At 40.4% G+C, this 21,737-nt stretch overlaps 1 protein-coding gene across 1 annotated transcript in view; it reads right to left on the reverse strand.

Annotated features, from left to right (window-relative positions):
* Positions 1 to 1,308: 1,308 nt before the first annotated feature.
* LOC101942985 (uncharacterized) overlaps positions 1,309 to 21,737 on the reverse strand; it is a 78,208-nt gene continuing 57,779 nt past the window's right edge. Inside the window, exons 8-11 of the mRNA XM_065582452.1 lie at positions 6,521 to 6,742; positions 4,310 to 4,615; positions 3,217 to 3,300; positions 1,309 to 2,051 (exon numbers count right to left, since the gene is read on the reverse strand). Coding sequence (XP_065438524.1) covers positions 1,909 to 2,051; positions 3,217 to 3,300; positions 4,310 to 4,615; positions 6,521 to 6,742 — 755 coding nt within the window. The 3' untranslated portion in view covers positions 1,309 to 1,908. The remainder of the gene's footprint in view (positions 2,052 to 3,216; positions 3,301 to 4,309; positions 4,616 to 6,520; positions 6,743 to 21,737) is intronic.

Genomic DNA, 21,737 nt, shown 5'->3' on the forward strand with positions numbered 1-21,737 from the left:
GGATGCTGCAGCCACAGGTACGGGGAGGAGGAAGGGCCAACAGCAGCCTGTGTGTGTACACCCCTTGGGGGTTACTGTGGCGGGGGAAGTGACTATATTACCAGAACTCCCCAAAGTCCTGGATTTTGTGGGACTGTCCTTTGACCCCGACAATCCCCTGTTTACCCCTGGCCCCCCGAAACCGAGTGGCATTGTGACCTAGCGCATGGGGTCATGGCCCCAGTTAGCTTTGGCTCATCTGGCCCTCCATCTCCGTAGCCCACTTTAGCCACTTGAAAGGTTAGGACGTATGCACTAGGGTGCTGCAAGGAGGAGGGGAAGAGTGTTACTGCTGGGGGAGGGGGAGTGTGGAAGGAGCAGTGTCACCAACCTCGGCGATTTTGGGGACTACTTTTCACATGTGTTTGCCAAAACATCCAGTTTTGAGGCTGAAAACACTTTTGCTGCTGCAAGCCACTTTAGCACCAAATGTGACAGGAAGGACCCGCTCACTTCGGTGTGATCAGTGCCTCCACACCCCTGCTGCTAGCACCCAGGCGGTGAGAAGGAGGAAGCAGACTGACTGAGAATGCAGAGGGGTGAAGAGACAGGTGCAGGAGCCGGAGTGTGAGAAGAAGCAGAGTGGGAGGGGGGATGATTGCCAGAAGTGGGGGGAAGCAGTGGCATACAGGAAGCAGTGCGGGGAAGAGGGGACAGGTGGGACAGCAGAGGAGGAAATGGACTAGAGGTAATGGGTGGTGGATCGGACTAGAGGGAGTGGCAGGGGAGGAATATCGGTGTGTATAGGCATGGATGTGCAGAGGATAGGAGCTGAAGGGGAGGGGTGGATATGAGAGAGGGGGACAGAGACAGGGTTGGGGCCGAAGGGAGGAGGCCTGGTCTAGTGCTTAGTGCTAGCCTGGGAGTTGGGAGACCTGGGTTTAATTCTCTTTTCTTCCACAGGCTTTCCATGTGGCTTTGGGTAAGTGACAGACCTCAGTTTCCCATCTGTAATATGGGCATAAGAATACTTCCTTATCTCACAGCAGTGAGATTGTGAGGCATTAGAGATTGTGAGGCATTCAGATACTACCATGGTAAAAACCATATAAATATGTTACATGGTTGGGTGCAGGGGATGAAACAAACGGGTCTCTGACCACTAGAGAACCCTCCCTTGTAGTTCCTAGAATTGATTTCCTTTAAATAAATAAACTGGACAGAATTCTGCAATGTTGAATTTTATTTAAAATCCATTAATCTTTCAATTAAAAAAAATTCGTCATATTTCAGAAGCCTGTTTTTATTTTATAAGGCAAATAAGTGTAATTAGTAGAAATGAAATGACAAATCATTGTAAGTTACAGATTAGGACTCCACCCCTGCAAATATTTATGGGACGAGTTTTCCCATTGACTTCATTGAATGCAGTTGGCCTATCCACATCCAAAAAGTTGCTTGTGTGCACAAGTGTTTTTGCAGGACAAGAGCCTAAGAGACTGATTCTGCACTACTTTGTGATGCAAAATTCCCATTGAAATCAAGGAGTGTAGCCTCAGCCCTTGAAGTTCCACAGTTACAAAACTAAAATAATATAATAGGAAATATGGTCACATATAAAACTGTTCGCTCTCAAGCAGAAGAAGCCATCTGTGCTAATTAGAGAAATAGCCAACAAAATCAAATAGAAATGCATGTCTTAATATTTAGAGCAAGGTGTTTTAAAGAGGGTGACCGGATGTCCCGATTTTATAGGAACAGTCCCGATATTTGGGTTTTTTCCCTTATATAGACGCCTGTTACCCCCCATCTCCATCCCAATTTTTCACACTTGCTATCTGGTGACCTTAGTTTCATATGAACAGGCTTATGGCAAAGCAAAGTAAATTGCAGACACAAATGCTGACTTTGGAAGGTGTACGGAGAAGTTTAAGGTTTCTTTCCCTGGCGCTTGATTGGACTTTGCATCCTGTATATGAAGAAGAGTACGATGACGTAGTACATGCTGCTTTTCAGGAGAAGGACAATGTATATAAAATATGCCGTCCTGTGTATGAAACTGTCTGTAATATCTACACAAAATACAAGAAGAAGAAGTGGTTAATGTTGCATATACTATAACCGCAAATATATATATATATATATATATATTATATATATATATATATAAAACCATGTGTGATAGCGTAAGGTATACATGGTATTTGATTGCAGTAATTATACCACCTAATCAGATATCTGATTGTGTCCTCTAAACAGGTCTATATTCTGCTCATACCTTCCCATCCAGCTGAGCTGAGAGAAACAAAGAGGCACTCTTAGCTGGGGTCTGCTAAGGAGTAAGCAGAATGCTAGTGCTTCTTATAATAGGCTGGTGCCATGATTTTAGGCCAAAATTTTCAGACCTGGGTGCCTAAGTTTGGTATCCAAGCAGCTGATCAATCAAATGGTCTGATTTTCAGAAGTACTGAAATTACACTGAAATCAGCTGGATCTTCAAGCTGTCAGCACCTTTACGCACCATTTGAAACTTTTGGCTTTGAATACTTTTGATAATTTAACATGTTAAATGTTAGATTAAGGAACAGTGGCACATGCAGGTTAAAGAACAATGACCCATGTGGCATGTTAACAAAGCACAACAAATACCACCAAACATGTATTTCAGCAGGACTCCTAGAATGTTTAATCTGAGCTGCCCATGGCCATTAGGTTTTGGACCCTTTTGGTAACGCACAGCAGATGTTAACGTACAGAGACAGGTGCCGACTTTCTTCCTTCTGGGTGGGTTCTCCACCCAACTCCACTCCTTCCTCTAAGGTCCCAACCTCGCTCCGCCTCTTCTCCTCCCCGCTCTGCCCCATTCCCTGTGGGCCTGCACCCGCCCCACCTCTTTCCACCCATGCTCTGCCTCCTTCCCCGAGTGCACCCTGCCCTCACTCCACCTCTTCCCCTCTGCTCCGGCCCCACCCCCAATGCCTCCCACCTGCCACCGAGCAGCTGACTGGCTAGGTCCACCAAACAGCTGATTGGCAGGTGGCTGGGGGGTACGCAGCACCCACTATTTTTTTTCCATGGGTGCTCCAGCCCCGGAGCACCAACAGAGTCGGGGTCTATCCTTACAGCAGTATTCCACATCTAGAAAGAGAAAATATTTTCACTTTTATCTTAACCGTATCAAATAGTGCTTAATTCTTAATTATATTGTATAGAAAATGAGAATTGAGACACAATTACCTGTGGAAAGCATGGTGCCATTCTCAGCATTCTTGATACAACCTCCCGTGGTTTGAGGCATTACAGTTGTGTCTGAAAAGGTGTCTGATAAAAGCATAACATGTAAAAAGGGCTTTAATTGTCAAATGGGATTCTTGTTGAATATTAAGGCATACTTTTCTTGATAGAATTCAAAGAGAAAGATGGGAAAAGTATTATAACTACAGTGACTCAAATATGGAAAGTTAATATTTAAAAAAATGAACACCTAGATTCCATTCACAGAATAAATGCTCTGTAGCACATAATTGATGTGCAAAACCAAGTAGAGATAAAACTGGGAAAAATGCATATGCTCAGGCAGTGCACAGCCCTGTGCCTGTAACAAGCTCACTTGAAGTCTTTGGCATTTGCATGGGTGCCGGTGTCTGGACTAGCAGATCTGATTGCAGGGTCTGGACATTGGCCCTTCTGTGTATGCAAGTTTTTGTTAATGTAGAGCCAAATGCATTTTGTCCCACCAAATTACTCAGTTGAATTTGGCCTTTTGGAATGTGTATGTATACTCTGCAGATGAAAACCTGGCCGCTTGCTTTGGTCTCTAGCCTGAGGGAGCTTGAGACTGTTGGCATTCAGGATCGTGGTAATGTTGTTTAATAGCTGTACAAGACACAGAAGAAAATAGTTCTGATGAGGAGACAGTCTAAGGCCCATATCTTAGGTATTTTTGATGTGCAAGAGGGGGATGTGTATGTTATTATTTTTGTTGCAGTATATAGCACTTCTTCAAAACCAAACATTCTAGCCCAGGTCTCTGGCGGGTGTAAATCTAGAGCTCCATTGACTTCAGTGGAGTTACGCTGATTTACACTAGCTGAGGATCTCAGCCAACATTTTCTTTCATTATAGAAAGATTTTCAATGGGGGGAGAGGAGCCAAAACTGAGCTTTTGATGGAGAAGCAAGCTTCAGTGATAACCCACTTATGGAGAGATGGAAAGTAATATTGGCCTGGAGAGCGCAAACCCTTTTAGGAACAGTAATACATTTTATTGTAAAGAAACAATGAACTCTCTAAATATATGTAGAACTAGTTTTAATAATATAGTATATACCTGGAGATTTGATAGGGACAGAACCAGTATCTTTTTCATGTTGATAGTGGCAGTGATAATTCTTGTTGCTATTTTTATCTACGGTCAGCCAGCTGCTCATTGAGTATGATTGTTGATTGTCACCAGGGGGCCAAATTTCCTCGTGCACTGCTTTTTTCTCTGCATTCTTCTTCTCATCTTCCCAAGTGACTTTAATAACATTTGGGTAAAAATCCTGAATGAGGCACATGTATGATACTTTCCCATCTTGTTCAGTAGAAAGAGGTAGGACCTGAATCTTGGTGGAATCAAGTTTTGCTTGTATATCTGGATTCATTTTGGAGAGAGAAATGAATTTGTTAGGAATTAAGTAAATTCAGAATTACATTATATGTATCATGCTTTACTTTTGAAGCAATATGGACAGAATTCACAGATTTGAAAGTGGAAGACAGAGACAATTTCATTTTTTGCATCCAATTCCTCCAAAGCAGTCAATCTTAACTTTGAATTCAGCATGAGAACGATATCTCATTGCCAAACGTATTTTAACTGCTTCAAGTCTATAATATATTGTAGCTGCCTATTAAACTCTGAAGATGGGAGTAAATTACCCACTTATGAGTTACAGCTTTAGGGAGTTGGAATTGCAGAAGTTTACGTACTTAAATTGAAGGCAGGTTTTTGTGGAACAGAAGAATCTGTGAGAGTGCCCACTAACTTAGTTTCAAACTCAAAATATATTAAACACTTTTTGAATGAATGCTGAGTACAGCTTTATGTTCTGGTTCATTTCAAAACATTTGTGACTTTGAAAATCTGCCCTTTATTTACCCAAAATTTGTATATAAAAGACACTGTGATAGTGAGAGGAAGGGTACATCTACACTGCAATAAAAGCCCTGCGGCATGACCACCACTGGCCCAAATCTCCTGATTCTGACTTGCAGGGATGGGGTGGTGCGGCTAAAAATTGCAGTGTAGATATTTAGGCTTTAGCTGGAGCGCAAGCGCTGAAACCCAGTGATGGAGGTGGTCTAAGAGCCCAGGCTCCAGTCAGAGCCTGAATGTTTACACTGTTTTTAGCATCAAAGCCTGAGCCACATGAGCCCGAGTCAATTGACCCAGGCTTGGTGCCACAGGATTTTTATTACAGTGTAGATGTACCTGACTGGAAGGGTATTAAAGATTCCACAATCGTTTTAATAAGGCCTCTCTTTAAATATCATTAGAATATTTTATCAGGAGATAAATTTGCCCTGAACCAACTGTATATACTATTTAAGAACCTTGATTAACACCTTTAAAAAGAGAGTCAGAAAAGTAATTTTTAAGCCTTTTCCACACTAAGGAACTGAACCATTTTGAAATGGTTTTTTTTAATCAATTATTCACCTTAAAATGATATAAGAACATACAAGATATGTTCTATTGCAGACCCAGGCAATACAACTTTGGGGAAACTGTTGCTGAACACCATTTTGGGATATTACAGTAAATACATTAACATGTATCTCTCAGTGACAAATATCAATTACGAAATTAGCAAGGATGATGCATCCTAAAATGCGTTGGTCATGTATTTGGTAAATGTAATGGAGTGTTATGCATAATGCTCAACACTTCTGAAAATTAAGTCACTTAAATGCCCCAATAAGTATTTAGGAACCTAACTTTAGCTAACCACTTCTGAAAATCTTGATTATGAAGCATTAATAATAATGGAGCTCTCAAGAGAACGCAATTATCAAATCTTTGCTGAGGAATAGAGGGAATGTTACTGTTTGTGTCAAAATCCTGGAGTGGATTAGCAAAGTGCCAATTAGTGAATTTCTGCTGTATCTCCTGAGTTATTTTTAAATAATTCTGCCACAGTATTCATTTTGTCACTCTAGGAATAGAGTTGATCAAAAAAAAAAAAAAAAAAAAATCAATTTCTTGTCACTTCATAACATTTTTTAAAATTGCTACCTGCTATAAATTGGATAAAAAAATCAAAATATTTTTATTAAAAGTCTGAACTAGAAATGATAAAAATATTATTTGATCCCTGAGTTTGTTAAGTGCATGAAATAATAAATACTGAACTGGTCCCAAAAAGACTCCCCTACTAAAATCACTATCCGTCTGCTCATTTCATATGGCTGACAGTAAATGATACATTTTTTTAAACAGTATATTGAATTTACTAGTTATCACAAGAAGTGAGCAGGTTCAAAACACATTTAGTACCGTTAATCTCAGTCTCCTGTTTGTCACTGTGGGATACTACCAAGAGAATAAGGTTCCCAACCCAGCTAACTGCCAAGGAAGTATTTTCTACAGAACGAGGCAACATTCTCATGTTATAAATGTGCATCACAAAGAAGAAACAGAAGGTTGTCAATATTTCAGTAGTGTTGAAGGTTCCCAAATGGGCATCAGGTATCATGTCATTCTCTGTTTGTTCCAACACTTATATAGAGGTGAAAAATTAGAGGCCATTTAACAAAATAGTTGGCCTATACTCCACGAAATATATTACTCACTCAAGTCTTGTATGTATTCAAAAAATCTTTACATAGCTTCCTGCCCAGTGATGCTGTGCTTTGCAAAATCTAATGATTATTTCTGACATTTCTCTCTAGATGTTTTTTAGAAATTAGAATCATATTGTAAGTACATGTAGTATTTTGTATTTGCCCATGGTTAGATGGGTGTCTATCCAATATAAAATCTGAATTTTGTACATATATAAGCAGCATGTGTATTTGCATAAGTGGATTTGCAGCTGCATGAGCAAAATCAGTTTTAAATTTGTCACCTAATTTTATGCCTGATCTAAAACCCCTTAAGGCCAATGGGATTTTCTCCCTTGGCATCAATGGGCTTTGGATAAGACACTTTAAGAAGATCAGTCCCAACCTAACTTTTCAAAACACCTTGCTTGTCTAATTTATTTAAGTAGAATTTTTAACAAGGAAGGTGTGTTGTAAAAGAATATATGTGATATATTCTTATTACTTTAAGTATCTCTTCTCTTTTTTAAAACGGCAGTTGACTTTGGGCCCTTTGGCTTCACTCTTTGCTCAAAAGAAATTCCTATTAATTTCAATGGGAGGTTTTCTAAAGGGAGGATTCCAGGGCTAAGTTGTAAGTGACTCACTGCTAACTAATTTTTGTGTGTGTTTGCAATCTGCATGCCACTTATTAAAAAATAAGTAAATGGTCCAGCAAAGTGCCAAATGCTCCTCTGAAGTTCTGAATGCTTCTTATTTCCCATTGAAACCAACAGACATTGAGGGTGCTCAGCACCTGGTATTATTTACATCCAAAAAAGAAAAGGATTGTTACGACATTTCTCTGTTGCTAGCCAGTGTCTTATGATTTCATTAATATTAGTGTTGTTAATAAATTATTGCCAGTGTACATTCTTGCATTGAGATCAATTATTGAGCTTAATTTGATAGATTATGCCATTAAACATTTAAAATAGTTTCTTTAAAAACTTACTAGTTACGACAAGTTTTGTGCCAGTTCCAAAGATTTTCACAGCTCCCACAGTGTTGCAACTTACTACAAAATCTGCCCAAGACATGTCTATTCAGAGGAATCAGATCTGAACAAATATTTCTAAATAGGCACAACTGAGAGCCAGTTAGTTCAAGCAAAGAAATGGTGGAATTTTCAATGTATTTTTCAAGGTGAGCTTACATTGGTCTTTTCAAATACTGTATATTAATATTAATTTGGTAGCTTTTAAATTCTGTTTAACAGAAAATCATTCATCTCAGTGACAGAGAGGATCTGGTTGACAGTTGAAACGTAATGTTGGACTTGTACTATTTTCTCTTGCTTAGTGGATTGAAATGGCTATTTCAGTTAAATTCTGCTGGATGCTCAGTGGTCGAATGGGTGCATTTTTAAAATACCAATATAAATAAAGACATAATTAGAAAAAAATACTAATTTTACATTATACTGTGACCTATTCCCTTTTTTCAAGATGCTTCATGACATTTTTCCACCCACCAAACACTATTTTGAATGGTTTCCTGAATGGTTTCACATGTAAAGCTATCTAATACAATTTTGCTTTCCTGTGCAGTATAATTAAAAGGAATCATAAAAGGCCATTAAGCTTTGGGATTGGTTGTATTCCTATTGAAGTCTCAATGACAAAGGAGAGAGATACTTTGAGATGCATATTTTAGCTACCTAAAACTAACCGGTTCAATTGAACATTATGAAACAAGGGCCAAATCGTAGTTCGACTTTCTATAGCATGTGTTGTGTAGAGTCTCGCTGATATAGACAGGCTAAAAAATATGTGGGGCCAAATTCTCGACACGGCAGAGATAGAGTTGTACTGATGTAACCAGAGGATAATTTAATTCAGATAGAATATCTTCCTTCATATTGCTTGTGTTTGAGAACAATCACTCATTTAATTGTTGCATAATTTGGAAAATTCCTTATGACAACAGTATTTCAATATGTCAGGGAAGAAACACTCTCTCCCATGCAGTGTGACTAAATTTGTCAAGAACTGACAGGGACTCTGATCGTGAAGTATCGAGGAGCCTCAACTCCCATCAGAGTCAATGGAAGACCAGAAGCTTTCAGCACTGGGCTCACAATGCATGTTACAGGCTCAATACTATGCTTATTAAAAATATGGGAAATTTTGATGCTGAATCAGGCCCTTTTATTCCTGCACCCGTCCACTCTTATGTGAAGGCATTTATGTTTTAGTATGAATTTGAATTGATTTTGTGCAATAGAAAATTACAATACTAATCTAAAATGCTCATGTCAGTAATGAAATATACAATATTCACAAATCTTGGCTCTCTTGGTTCCAGTGCACATCCTTTCTCCCAGACCTACGCTCTTAACAAAAGGGAAAAAAAATTAGGATGAAATCCGGGCTCCATCCAAGTCAATGTCAAAACTCCCATTGACATCAATGGGGCTGAGATTTCATCCCTAACATCTTACAACTCCTGACTAATACATACTTGTGATACGAGAGGATAAATCCTGGTCACCGCACTAAGGAGAGTAAAGGGGGTTTCTCTAGGAGAGCTACATGATGGACGGGAAGATGAAATCTTTCCCCCAACCTAGCTAGTGCATCATAGGTTGTGAGCTTTAATAATCTCCATACAGTTGCCCCCACACTGAGCATGGATTTTGACCAGTTGATCTCCCTAGTCACAGACCCACTGGCCATTCCATGCCCTCACCACTCCCCTACCCCTGATCCCCGATGTTCTTTGGTGCACAGGGGTCCCCTAGAATTGCCTTTTTGGTTTGCCCCCCGCACTGGATGGAACTGTGGATGTTCTCCAGGTCTGGGGCATTGACCCCAACACAGGAGAACAACCCAACTTTGACACAGGGTGATCAAAAAACATTCTATGTTAATAATTAATAGTCAATGTGATCACTAATCCGTTTTACTTTGAATTCTGTACATTAACCTCACATTCAGATAGTAAAGACATTCATTCTTCTACTGTAGATTGCATATCACGTTTCCATAGTCTGTTATCCTTTTTGAATAAATTGTGCTTGGCAGTTGCTAAATTTATATTATAACAAGTAATTTTTTCTCTATGCTACTATAGAACTTACTTGAAACAATGAGCTTTGTGCCAGAGCCGAAGACTTTGATATCATTGTTCTCACTGTGTTCACATGCTTTGTAAAAACTCCTGGGCCAGATCTTCAGCTGCTGGAAATCAAAGGAGCTCCACTGAGGATCTGGCCCATATAGCTTCCATGTTGTCCAATATAGATTCATATTATTCAATGTGCAATTGTGAACAGAAGTTGAAAGAATCACTTTAATATACTAGACTTCTGATTTAAATGGCTTTTCCTTACAAAATGGCAAATGCTTGATCCTGTATTCTGCTGGCACCCCAAACTCCAATAGATTGCATTGGATGTTTGGAGTAGTTTAGGAGCAGACATGCAAAATAAGTCAAAAACTTCAAATGCATTCTACCTACCAAAGGCTTAGGATTTCCTTGGACTGGGATCCCTCAGCATCACTTGAAATTTCCATTTTTCTTTTAAAGTGAATGTAGTACTTGTGAAAGGTGCCAAATTGACAGCACTGGAAACTACTATATTGAAAATCCTGCTCTCACTTACACTGGTGTAAATCTGGAGTAACTCCATTTTAAATGAATGGAGGGAAGTCAGTTTAAAAAGAGGAATGACGAGTGTGAGAGCAAAATCAGAACTGCTAACTATATATGACTTTACAAGCAATTTCTGCTTGTTCAATATACTTGTGAATAATGTTGTCCCTGCTAAGAAGTACGCTTACACAACATAGGTAAAATCCTGGCCCAAAAGTCATTGCCATTGAGTTCTGTGGAGTCGGGATTTCACCTCATCTTCTTAGAACAGAAAAGCCCCGACTCTCATAATTCTGTAGTCAACTTTAGCCCTGGCACAAACAGCCACAATTTCTTTTGATTTTATTTAGAATTGTGCCAAGGGCTGAATTTCTCCATGATCTTAGGGTTATTTTTTTCTTAGGAGGAATTTACTTAGCCAATATTTAATATTTCTCTTTGAGAAGATATTTTGTTATTAAAACATTTTATTGTATCCTACAGTTTTAATACACTAATAAATCAAGTGAGCAATCTTAGGTCTTCATGCTGTAATAAACAATCTGCACATATTACAGACTTGCTTCTCCATTCCTTACACGGTCAAAACACCTGGTAAATCTATGGGAGTTTTGTCCATAGAATATTCACTTACAGCAACATGCTGACCCTGATCTGATATGCTTAGAATTAATTATGATAACATATTCATTTTAATCGGCAGCATTACAAAAATTTACTTTTAGTTGAGAGCTATAGGAGTATTGAGGTAAACTTGATTGTGAATTAAGGTTTAAAATAGACTGACCGTTCTAGATGGTTTACATAATTGTGCAGATAATGATTCTGAGAGAGTAAGGACCTGATTTTTCTTTGTCCTTTGTTTGTGCAGTCAGGTATACCAGTGCAAACTAGGTGTAACATGCAACTTAATCAAAATGGTAGCATTTCCCATTGACTTTTCATGAGCGTAAATGGCTCCCAAGAGCCAGGCAAAGAAGACTCAGGCCCCAAGTATATATTGTTAAACACTATTAAGAACACTTGCAAGTGTCAGTTTGCCTGCAATGCCAAGGTACTTCACACAAGACGACAATCTCTAGGGCCAAATTCTTTCACTTACACTGATAGCTGCAAGAATTCAGCTATGAAGTTGCTGACTACTTCAGAGATTGCGTCTTTTGTTTTAATTGAAATGCATAACATTACTTATTTCACAGTTGTTTAATTTTATGCATGTTTATGAATTTTAGTGAAAGAATTTGGGTAATATCAAAGTTAACATACATTTTTGTCTCTGGACCAAGGACCAGCCTGCTTATGGTGGCACATCCTCTGAAAAATGTCATTAAATAGCTGATCTTTAGAAATATTCATTAACTTGAAAAAAATCTACTTTAAATCTATGAGTAAATATTGCAGGTTTGCTCTGGGATTCAAAAGTTGATGTATTTGGGATCAGATCCTATGAGGTGGTAACAACCCTGACTTGCACTGAAGTCTACAGGAATTGTCAGTTTTCAGCACCTCACAGTAAGTGCTCAGTAATTCACAAGATCGAGCTTACAATTGTTAACCTAACCTGTGATAAAAAGATTTGCAACTATCACAATAAGTGTCTTTATATTTTCATTACTGTAATTACCACATAACTTACCTGTTACAATGAGCTTGGTACCGGAGCCAAATACTTTGATGTAATAATTCCTAGAAGTATCACAGTGAGTAAATCCTTTACAAAATACTGTACAGATCTAGTATCATTATATTGATGAACCAGAAGTTGTTGCTTTAAAAAAAATCTGATTTGCTTTTTAAATTGCTTTCTGGCCTTGCAATAAAATAGTAAAAAGGGAGAATGCATGTAAAATAATGTGAAAATGGTGGGGAAGATTTTCAAAGGGGCAAAAGACACTTAGACATCTAACTATCATTCCTGGACACCTGCGTGCCATTGAAATTCTGTCCCTAAAATTAATCTGATTCAATATGGTTTACATTAGATGTTTCTAATAATTTGTGGAAAGAAACAAATTGCTTTTTAAATTAGGGTCCACAGGCTGAGTTTATAAAATTAAGCCTGAGCGCCGGGGGGGAGGGCAGCGAGCCCGGCCATGGCCCCGCTCTCCCCGGAGCCGGAGTGCTGCATCGCGCCGCCCCCCTCCAGGTGCCGCCCCAAGCACAAGCTTGGTGGGCTGGTGCCTGGAGCCGGCCCTGGTAACTGGTTTGTTCTGAATTAGAGAGACTATTATGGGTGAAATCCTGACCCCATTGAAATCAATTGGAGTTTTGCCTTTTACTTCAGTGGAATCAGGATTTTACCTTATATACTTATGATTAGCTTGATTTTGTCCTGGATAACAAACATAGTAAATGCCCAGAGTAAATGTATGCTTTGAAAACATTTTGAGAAACTTACTTGAAATCACCAGTTTGGTACCCGAGCCAAAGTACTTGACTATTCCATACTCACATCATTGAAATCCTCTACAAAAACTAATGAATTATCAAGTTATGAATTTCATCAGACTAAAATTCTGAAGTTCATATTTTAAATACAAAGTCCACAATCTGAACAAGACTTGCTATCGGCCACTTAATGGTGTGAGTACTAAACCATGTTTATGCACTTTGTGAATTCCTGTGCCTTTTTGCTACCAAAAATATGTTTTGCTCCTTCACATACGTCAGTGCATGGCAAATAGAGTGGAGTGAATTGCTGGTAAGCAAGCAGTTCCATTAATTTTAGTGGATGAGCAGGATTTAATCCTACGATCTCCAATGTGCCTAGATAGGAAGGATGGTCTTGTGGTTAAAGCACCAGAGTGGGACTTGGGAGATTTGTCTTTGTTTCTCGCTTTCCACGTGTGACCTTGGGCTTCACTTTACCTCTGTGCTTCACTTCACGTTTTAACATGTTCTTAAAATATAGTTTAGAAAATGACATTTCCTAGAAAATGTATTATAAATACTGTTATGTACTCAACATTAACTAGCACTTATATTATTGATTCAACCATTTCTGTAGCTTTAATCCGATAAAGAACATTATACACAAAAGGGAAAAGGTACTTCCAGTAAAAACACTTACTGAGAACCTAAAGACTGTTGCACCTCAGGCAATGTTCCTTCATTAATCAACGTACACTGATATAGCACTGACAATAACAAACTCACACTTGCTCAATTGAAACCTGTGCTGTGAATTTTACACTTGCTGACATTTGGACTCTTTCAATCGAGTTGCACAAGAGATGAAGTTGGCCCACTATTTTAAATATAAAACTCTCAAATTCCCTCCTTCCTGATTCTTAACAGCTATTCAGTAAATATTCCAGACTTTTACACTTGTACTCACTTTACTCATTAGGACCATATACTCCCCTCAGTCAATCCATTGGTGTCCTTGGCAGTTCCACATTCAGATCAAAAGCAATACACGGTTCATGTGCAAATTCCGTTTTTTATATTCAATTATTCGGTCCAATTTTTTTGTCCTTTGTTTTTCTTTTGGTAAATAGAATCAATCAAGAATAAAAATACTTACCGGAAACAACTAGTTTGGTTCCTGTGCGAAAGTACTTGATCCAACTTGAAGTATCACGTTAACTTTTCATTTTAATAAGCTGCTGTACTTTACTTATGCTGCTGTGTCCTTACTCATATAACTAGCCACTCTAACCAGTAGCTGGGAAAATACATCTAATGGAGTATTTCCGGTTTCTTGACTGTTTGGAGAAATTAACAAATTCACATTTTTGTGCCCTCATAAACTGATACATAAATTCTCTTCTCAGTGATTCTATTTGCATGTCCTTGCAACTTTTCTGTTAATGAATCCTCATTCCTTAAAATGGAAACTAGATGATGGCTTCTATTGATTTTAATGTTCTGAATAGACTGTTGGATCAGACGGTTCTCAAACATTTTTATCTTGTGGTCCATATATGAAAAGAGAGATTGTCTCATGGACTACAACCCCTCTCCCATTCCCAATAGCATTGACCAACTCCTCCTTCTCCAATCCGCAATCACATCACATCTCTGTACCAATTGCTTACATGGAAAAATGATACCTGGAAAGAATTTCATTCTTAGCTGTATTACTGAAATTTAATAGATGGTAAGGAGGAGGAACCAGCATTATGTGATCAGACAGCTCTCTAGCGACTAGTACAAAGAGCTCCATTGGCTGTAGTGGGACCCTGTACCCTAGATGTATATTTTGCTGTAATGTATGTTGGGATTGTTGTAGTTTGTGTGTTACCAATTTACTGGTATCTTTTTACATGGCTGCTGGGGAGGGGAAAAATATTTTCCTCTGCATACACAGACATTTTAAAACAGAACAGAGATAACATCTGAGAAAGCCCACCTCATTTCAGACTAGGTGTGGATGACAATCTAGCAGTTGGAAGGGAACTAACCAGAATATTTGATCTCTCTCACAGCCACAGCCACCCCCACCTCACTCATCTGCAGAATAATTCTGGGAAATAACTGACAATGGGTAAGAAAATTTGGAAAGGAACACAGAGAGTGAGGTTCCTCCAAAATGTATAGGTGGTTGTGTCAAAAGGCTTGTCTACTACCCAAGAGTTTATTAGGAATATCTCCCAGCATTGCAATAGTGCTGGTGAATCTTCACTGGTTAGCACTAGGAGAACTTGTGTAGTGAGGGAAATAGCATTCACTAGCATGTTACCACCATGTCTTCTAGACCTGCTCTGAGCAGGATTAAGTGACTGTAGTGAATGACGACTCACTGGCATGGTGCCTCCTGCTGGTCATCTTGGGAATTAGCTGTTCACCAGCTCCAGAGCGCCCTCTGATGGCCGATGTCTCGCTTGTCTCAGGCCCCGTGTCCCTCCCAGACCCCAGTGCCCTTTACCTTTGGGTTCTGCTCCCAGCAGTAACCCACAGTCTGGGTCTCCCCTCCCAGGGAACACCCAACCCTCTATCCCCACCTTGCCTCAGAGGCTACTGACAGTCATCCTGTACCCCCCATCACTGGGGCAAATTGCAGTCTATAAAGGCCACTCATCATTGGCAAGGGGTTAGGACTTGCTGCCTTTGCCTATCCCCAGGCTGCACCTCTGTAGCCCCGGTACCTGTGTAGCCCTTCACCAGGGCCTGCAGCCTGGGGGTTTTCCAAGCTGGAGCTCCCCAGCTCCTCTGGCATTCCCCCAGCTCCTCTGGCCTTCCCCCAGCCCTGCTCCACTCTAGGTACCCTGCTCAGCTTCCAGGCAGCCTGGTCCTTCAGTCTCTACAGCTAGAGAGAGACTCTCTCAGCACCTGCCGCACAGCCCTTTTATAGGGCAAGCTGTGGCTTGATTGGGATGTGGCCCCAGATGCGGCTGCTTCCCCAATCAGACTAGCCTTCCAGAGCTGCAGCCCTCTCCAGGGCTGCTTTTAACCCCTGTTCTTCAGGAGTGAGGCAGCTGCCCCACTACAGTGACACCATCATAAAAACACCAGCACTAGCACTGCTGCACTTGGTGTCCTCGGTGGGGCTGTACTGATGTTAGTGCAACAGCAGGAGATTTCACAAAATAAACCCATTGTCGCCCCTCTACCTAGCAAATATACCAAGTCATCGTCATACATTATATAACATGGTAATTGTAATATGATTTGGTCCTGCCAGTATGGAGAGAGCAAAACTGAATTTTAGCCATCATGCATAATAACTTGCACTGGTGTTGCACTTTCCATCCAAGAATGTCAATGTACTTTAATTCATTAAGCTTCAATGTCTATGTGAGGCAGGTATTATTCACATCTGGAAAAACTGAAACCCAGAGAGGATAAGTGACTTGCTCATGCAAGAAAGGGTGCGGAGATGCAGGGGGAGAGACTTGGGAGAAAGAGGAGGAGCAGGGGGCGGGGTCACAGTCCTGGTGCTGGTCGCCCCCCACTTCTACACAGGTTCCAGCACCCCTGGGAGGGCCCCAGATCAGTCAGGGCACTGTGCCCGGGTCCGATGGGGCCCATGTGTTAATCCACTACTGAGTAGAGTGGAAGAATTACATCTCATGTTTTGCTTACCACACGCCTGCTAATACACCCAAGAATGACGTTCACTTTTCTTGCAACAGTGTTACATTGTTGACTCGTTTTTAACTTGAGATTCACTATGACCCCCAGATCCCTTTCCTTCTTAGGCAGTTATTTCCCATTTTGTATGTGTGCAATTGATTGTTCCTTCCTAAGTGAAGTACTTTGCATTTGTCTTTATTGAATTTCATCCTATTTACTTTAGACCATGTTTCCAGTTTGTCCAGATCATTTTGAATTTTAATCCTATCCTCCAAAGCACTTGCAACAGCAGGAAGGGAAGCTGTTTAACCTCATTCCTTTTGTAGCAGCTTAGATAACCCTGGCTCATACCAACTTGGATCACCCTAATGCATCACCACTCAGACACTTCAGTGATGAGCGATAAATAACAATATAAAATAGGACATGGAAGGCTATAGACTACCAATGGTTTCTGTGATAGGTTGTAAGAACTGGTCAAAATCTCCCCACTTCTAGAATCCAGGAGAGTGAATAAAAGAGAAATAGAAGAATCATCCGCTCTCCTCCTCCTGTTGCTGACTTTTTCTATTTTAAATGTGCAACCATAATTATACATTAACATAGGTGTTAACAGTTTATAAAATGGGTTTGTTGTAGGTGGATAAAGGGGTAAGAAACAGATACTGGCAGGGCCTGGATTTCAAGGTGCGTGATTGTCACGGAGTCACCGGGCAATGCTCTGGAACTCCTTCATACAAAGCCAGTCAGGACTCTGGGGGAGCATAACTCCTCTCTGTGAGCATACTGTCTCCAGGGCAAGATGCTTACACAGCTTTGACCTTCCTGGGTCTGACCTTGGAGTATTCAGTATCGCCTTCTCACACCGTGTGCTTCCCACAGTGAGCCCACACCGGCGGGGCTCCGGGGGAAGTCAGAGGGCCCTGCGCCCCACCTCCGCAGTCAGACATGACTCTCAGCCGGCCAGTAAAACAGAAGGTTTATTAGATGACAGGAACACAGTCCAAAACAGAGTTTGTAGGTACAGAAACCGGACACCTAAGTCAGGTCCATCTTGGAGCTGGGAAGGCCAGACCCCGGGACTGGAGGTAACGGGTGGTGGATAGGACTAGAAGGAGTGGAATGGGAGGCATATTGGTGTGTATAGGCATGGGGGAGGATATAGCAGGTGGGGGAGGATAGGAGCAGAAAGGGATGGGGCAGGAGATGGATGTGGGGGAGAATAGGAGCAGAAGGGGAGGGGTGGATATGAGAGGGGGGGAGAGAGACAGGGTTGGGGAGGAGGGAGGAGGCATGGTCTAGCACTTAGAGACCAGACTTTAATTCTCTCTTCTGCCACAGATTTTCAATGTGGCTTTGGGCAAATTACTTAGTCTCTACAAACCTCAGTACCCCATCTGTAATATGGGCATAATAGTACTTCCTTATCTCACAGTGGTGTTGTGTGGATAAATGCACTAGAGATTGTGAGGCATTCAGATACTATTGTGGTAAAGGCCATATATGTTACATGGTTGGGTGCAGGGGATGAACCAAACGGGTCTCTGACCACGAGAGAACCCTCCCTTGCAGTTCCTATAATTGATTTCCTTTAAATAAATAAACTGGACAGAAATCTGCAATGCTGAATTTTACTTAAAATACATTAATCTTTCAATTAAAAAGCCTGTTTTTGTTTTATAAAGCAAATAAATGTATTTAGTGGAAATGAAATGACAAATCATTGTAAGTTACAGATTAGGACTCCACCCCTGCAAATATTTATGGGACGAGTTTTCCCATTGACTTAACTGAATGCAGTTGGCCTAAACACATCCAAAAAGTGTTTTTGCAGGATAAGAGCCTGAGAGACTGATTCTGCACTACTTTGCGATGTAAAATTCCCATCGAGGAGTGTAGCCTCAGCCCTTGAAGTTCCACAGTTACAAAATTAAAATAATAAAATAGGAAAAATGGTCACATATAAAACTGTTCGCTCTCAAGCAGAAGAAGACACCTGTGCTAATTAGAAAATTAACCAACAAAATCAAATTGAAATGCATGTCTTATAGCAAGGTGTTTCATATGAGCAGGCTTATAGCAAAGCAAAGTAAATTTGAAAAAATTAACCAACAAAATCAAATCGAAATGCATGTCTTAATATTTAGAGCAAGGTGTTTCAAAGAGGGTGACCGGATGTCCCGATTTGATAGGGACAGTCCCGATATTTGGGGATTTTTCCTTGTATAGACGCCTGTTCCCCACCATCCCTGTCTCGATTTTTCACACTTGCTATCTGGTCACCCTAGTTTCATATGAACAGGCTTACAGCAAAGCAAAGTAAATTTCAGACAGAAATGCTGACTTTGGAAGGTGTACGGAGAAGTTTAAGGTTTCTTTCCCTGGCGCTTGATTGAACTTTGCATTCTGAACACGAAGAAAAGTGTACGATGACGTAGTACATGGTGCTTTTCAGGAGAAGGACAATGTACAATGTATATTAAAGAGGCGGTCCTGTGCATGAAACTGTCTGTAATATCTACACAAAATACAACAACAACAACAAGTGGTTAATTCTATAGCCGCAAAGAAAAATAAATATAAAACCATGTATGATAGTGCAAGGTATACATGGTATTTGATTGCAGTAATTATACCACCTAATCAGACTATGCATAAATCAATATTTGATTGTGTCCTCTAAACAGGTCTACATTCTGCTCATACCTTCCCATCCAGCTGAGCTGAGAGAAACAAAGGGGCATTCTCAGTGCTGGTATCTCTGGGGTCTGCTAAGGAGTAGGCAGAATGCTAGTGCTTCTTATAATAGGCTGTTGCCATGATTTTAGGCCAAAATTTTCAGACCTTGGTGCCTAAGTTTGTTATCCAATCTGAATCTGGGTCCAAGCAGCTGATCAATGAAGTGATCTGATTTTCAGAAGTACTGAAATTACACTGAAATCAGTTGGATATTCAAGCTTTCAGCACCTTTATGCACCATTTGAAAATTCTGGCTTTGAATACTTTTTATAATTTAACATGTTAAATGTTAGATTAAGGAACAGTGGCACATGCAGGTTAAAGAACAATGACCCATGTGGCATGTTAACAAAGCACAACAAATACCACCAAACATGTATTTCAGCAGGACTTCTAGAATGTTTAATCTGAGCTGCCCATGGGCATTAGGTTTCGGACCCTTTTGGTAACCCACAGCAGATGTTAACGTACAGAGACAGATGCCGACTTTCTTCTTTCCGGGTGGGTGCTCCACCCCACTCCACTCCTTCCCCTAAGGTCCCACCCTTGCTCTCCCTCTTCTCATCTCTGCTCTGCCCCCTTCCCTGTGGCCCTGCACCTGCTCCACCTCTTCCCACCCATGCTCTGCTCCCTGCCCCTAACGTGCCCTGCCCTCGCTCCACCTCTCCCCCCCTGCTCCGGCGCCTCCCCCCAGTGCCTCCCACCTGGTGCCGAGAAGCTGATTGGCATGTGGCTGGTGGGTATTCAGCACCCACTATTTTTCTTCCATGGGTGCTCCAGCCCCAGAGCACCCACAGAGTTGGGGCCTGTGCTTACAGCAGTGTTCCACATCTACAGTAATTATGTTTGGACCTTTTAGAAAGAGAGAATATTTTCAGTTTTGTTTTAACCATATCACATAGTGCTTAATTCTTAACTGTATTGTATAGAAAATGAGAATTGGGACACAATTACCTGTGGAAAGTGTGGTGCCGTTTTCAAGTTTTAGGCTACAACCTAACACTACAGGTTTGTCTGAAAGGATAGAAGCATAACATGTAAAGTGGGCTTTAATTGTCAAATGGGATTCTTGTTGAAAATTAAGGCAAACTTTCCAAATAGACGTTCAAAGAGAAAGATGGTAAAAGTATTACAGCTACAGCGACTCAAATATGGAAAGTTCATGTTTTAAAAAATAAGCATTTAGATTCCATCCACAGAAAAAATGTTCAGCAGCACATAATAGATGTGCAAAACTAAGTAGAGATAAAACTGGGAAAAATGCCTACGCTCAGGCAGTGCAGAGCCCTGTGCCTGTAATGAGCTCACTTGAAGTCTTTGGCATTTGCATGGGTGCCGGTGTCTGGACTAGCAGATCTGATTGCAGGGTCTGGACGTTGGCCCTTCTGTGTATGCAAGTTTCTGTTCATGTAAAACCAGATACATTTTGTCCCACCAAATTACTCAGTTGAATTTGCCCCTTTGCAATATGTATGTATACTCGGCAGATAAAAACCTGGACGCCTGATTTTGTCTCTAGCCTCAGGGAGCCTGAGACTGTTGGCATTCATGGTAGTGGTAATGTTGTTTAATAGCTGTAGAAGACACAGAAGAAAATAGTCCTGATGATGAGACAGTCTAAGGCCCATCTCTTAGGTATTTTTGATGTGCATGAGGGGGATGGTCAAAAAACCCCTTTTTTCCATTGCATTTGAAAGAGATACATTTGTATCTGCTGTTATTAATTTATTGTATCTCAGATAAGAACCAAACAGAAATTACTTCTCTGAAGCTCTTTTCTCTTGCATTATCTTTTTGATTTTGTTTTGTGTAATTCTTCTAGTCTGTTTTAATAAGCTAGGTGCTGTGTGTGTTATTACGTTTGTTGCAGTATATAGCACTTGTTCAAAACCAAACACTCTAGCCCAGGTCTCTGGCGGGTGTAAATCTACAGAGCTCCATTGACTTCAGTGGAGTTACATTGATTTACACTAGCTGAGGATCTCAGCCAACATTTTCTTTCATTATAGAAAGATTTTCAACTGGGGGAGAGGAGCCAAAACTGAGCTTTTGATGGAGAAACAAGCTTCAGTGATAACCCACTTATGGAGAAATGGAAAGTAATATTGGCCTGGAGAGCGCAAACCCTTTTAGGAACAGTAATACATTTTATTGTAAAGAAACAGTGAACTCTCTAAATATATATAGAACTAGTTTTAATAATATAGTATATACCTGGAGATTTGGTGGGGACAAAACCTTCTTTGCTTTCATGTTGATATTTGAAGCAATAATTCTTGTTGCTATTTTTATCTACAGTCAGCCAGCTGCTCATTGAGTATGATTGTTCATTGTCATTGGGGGCCAAATTTCTTTGTGGATTGCATTTTTTTCTGTATTCTTCTTGTCGTCTTCCCAAGTCACCTTAATAACGTTTGGGTGAAAATCCACAATATGCTACTTTCCCATCGTGTTCAGTAGAAAGAGGTAGGACCTGAATCTTGGTGGAATCAAGTTTTGCTTGTATATCTGGATTCATTTTGGAGAGAGAAATGAATTTGTTAGGAATTAAGTAAATT

The sequence above is a fragment of the Chrysemys picta genome, chromosome 2 (genome assembly GCF_011386835.1).
Source record: "Chrysemys picta bellii isolate R12L10 chromosome 2, ASM1138683v2, whole genome shotgun sequence".
NCBI lineage: Eukaryota > Metazoa > Chordata > Testudines > Emydidae > Chrysemys > Chrysemys picta.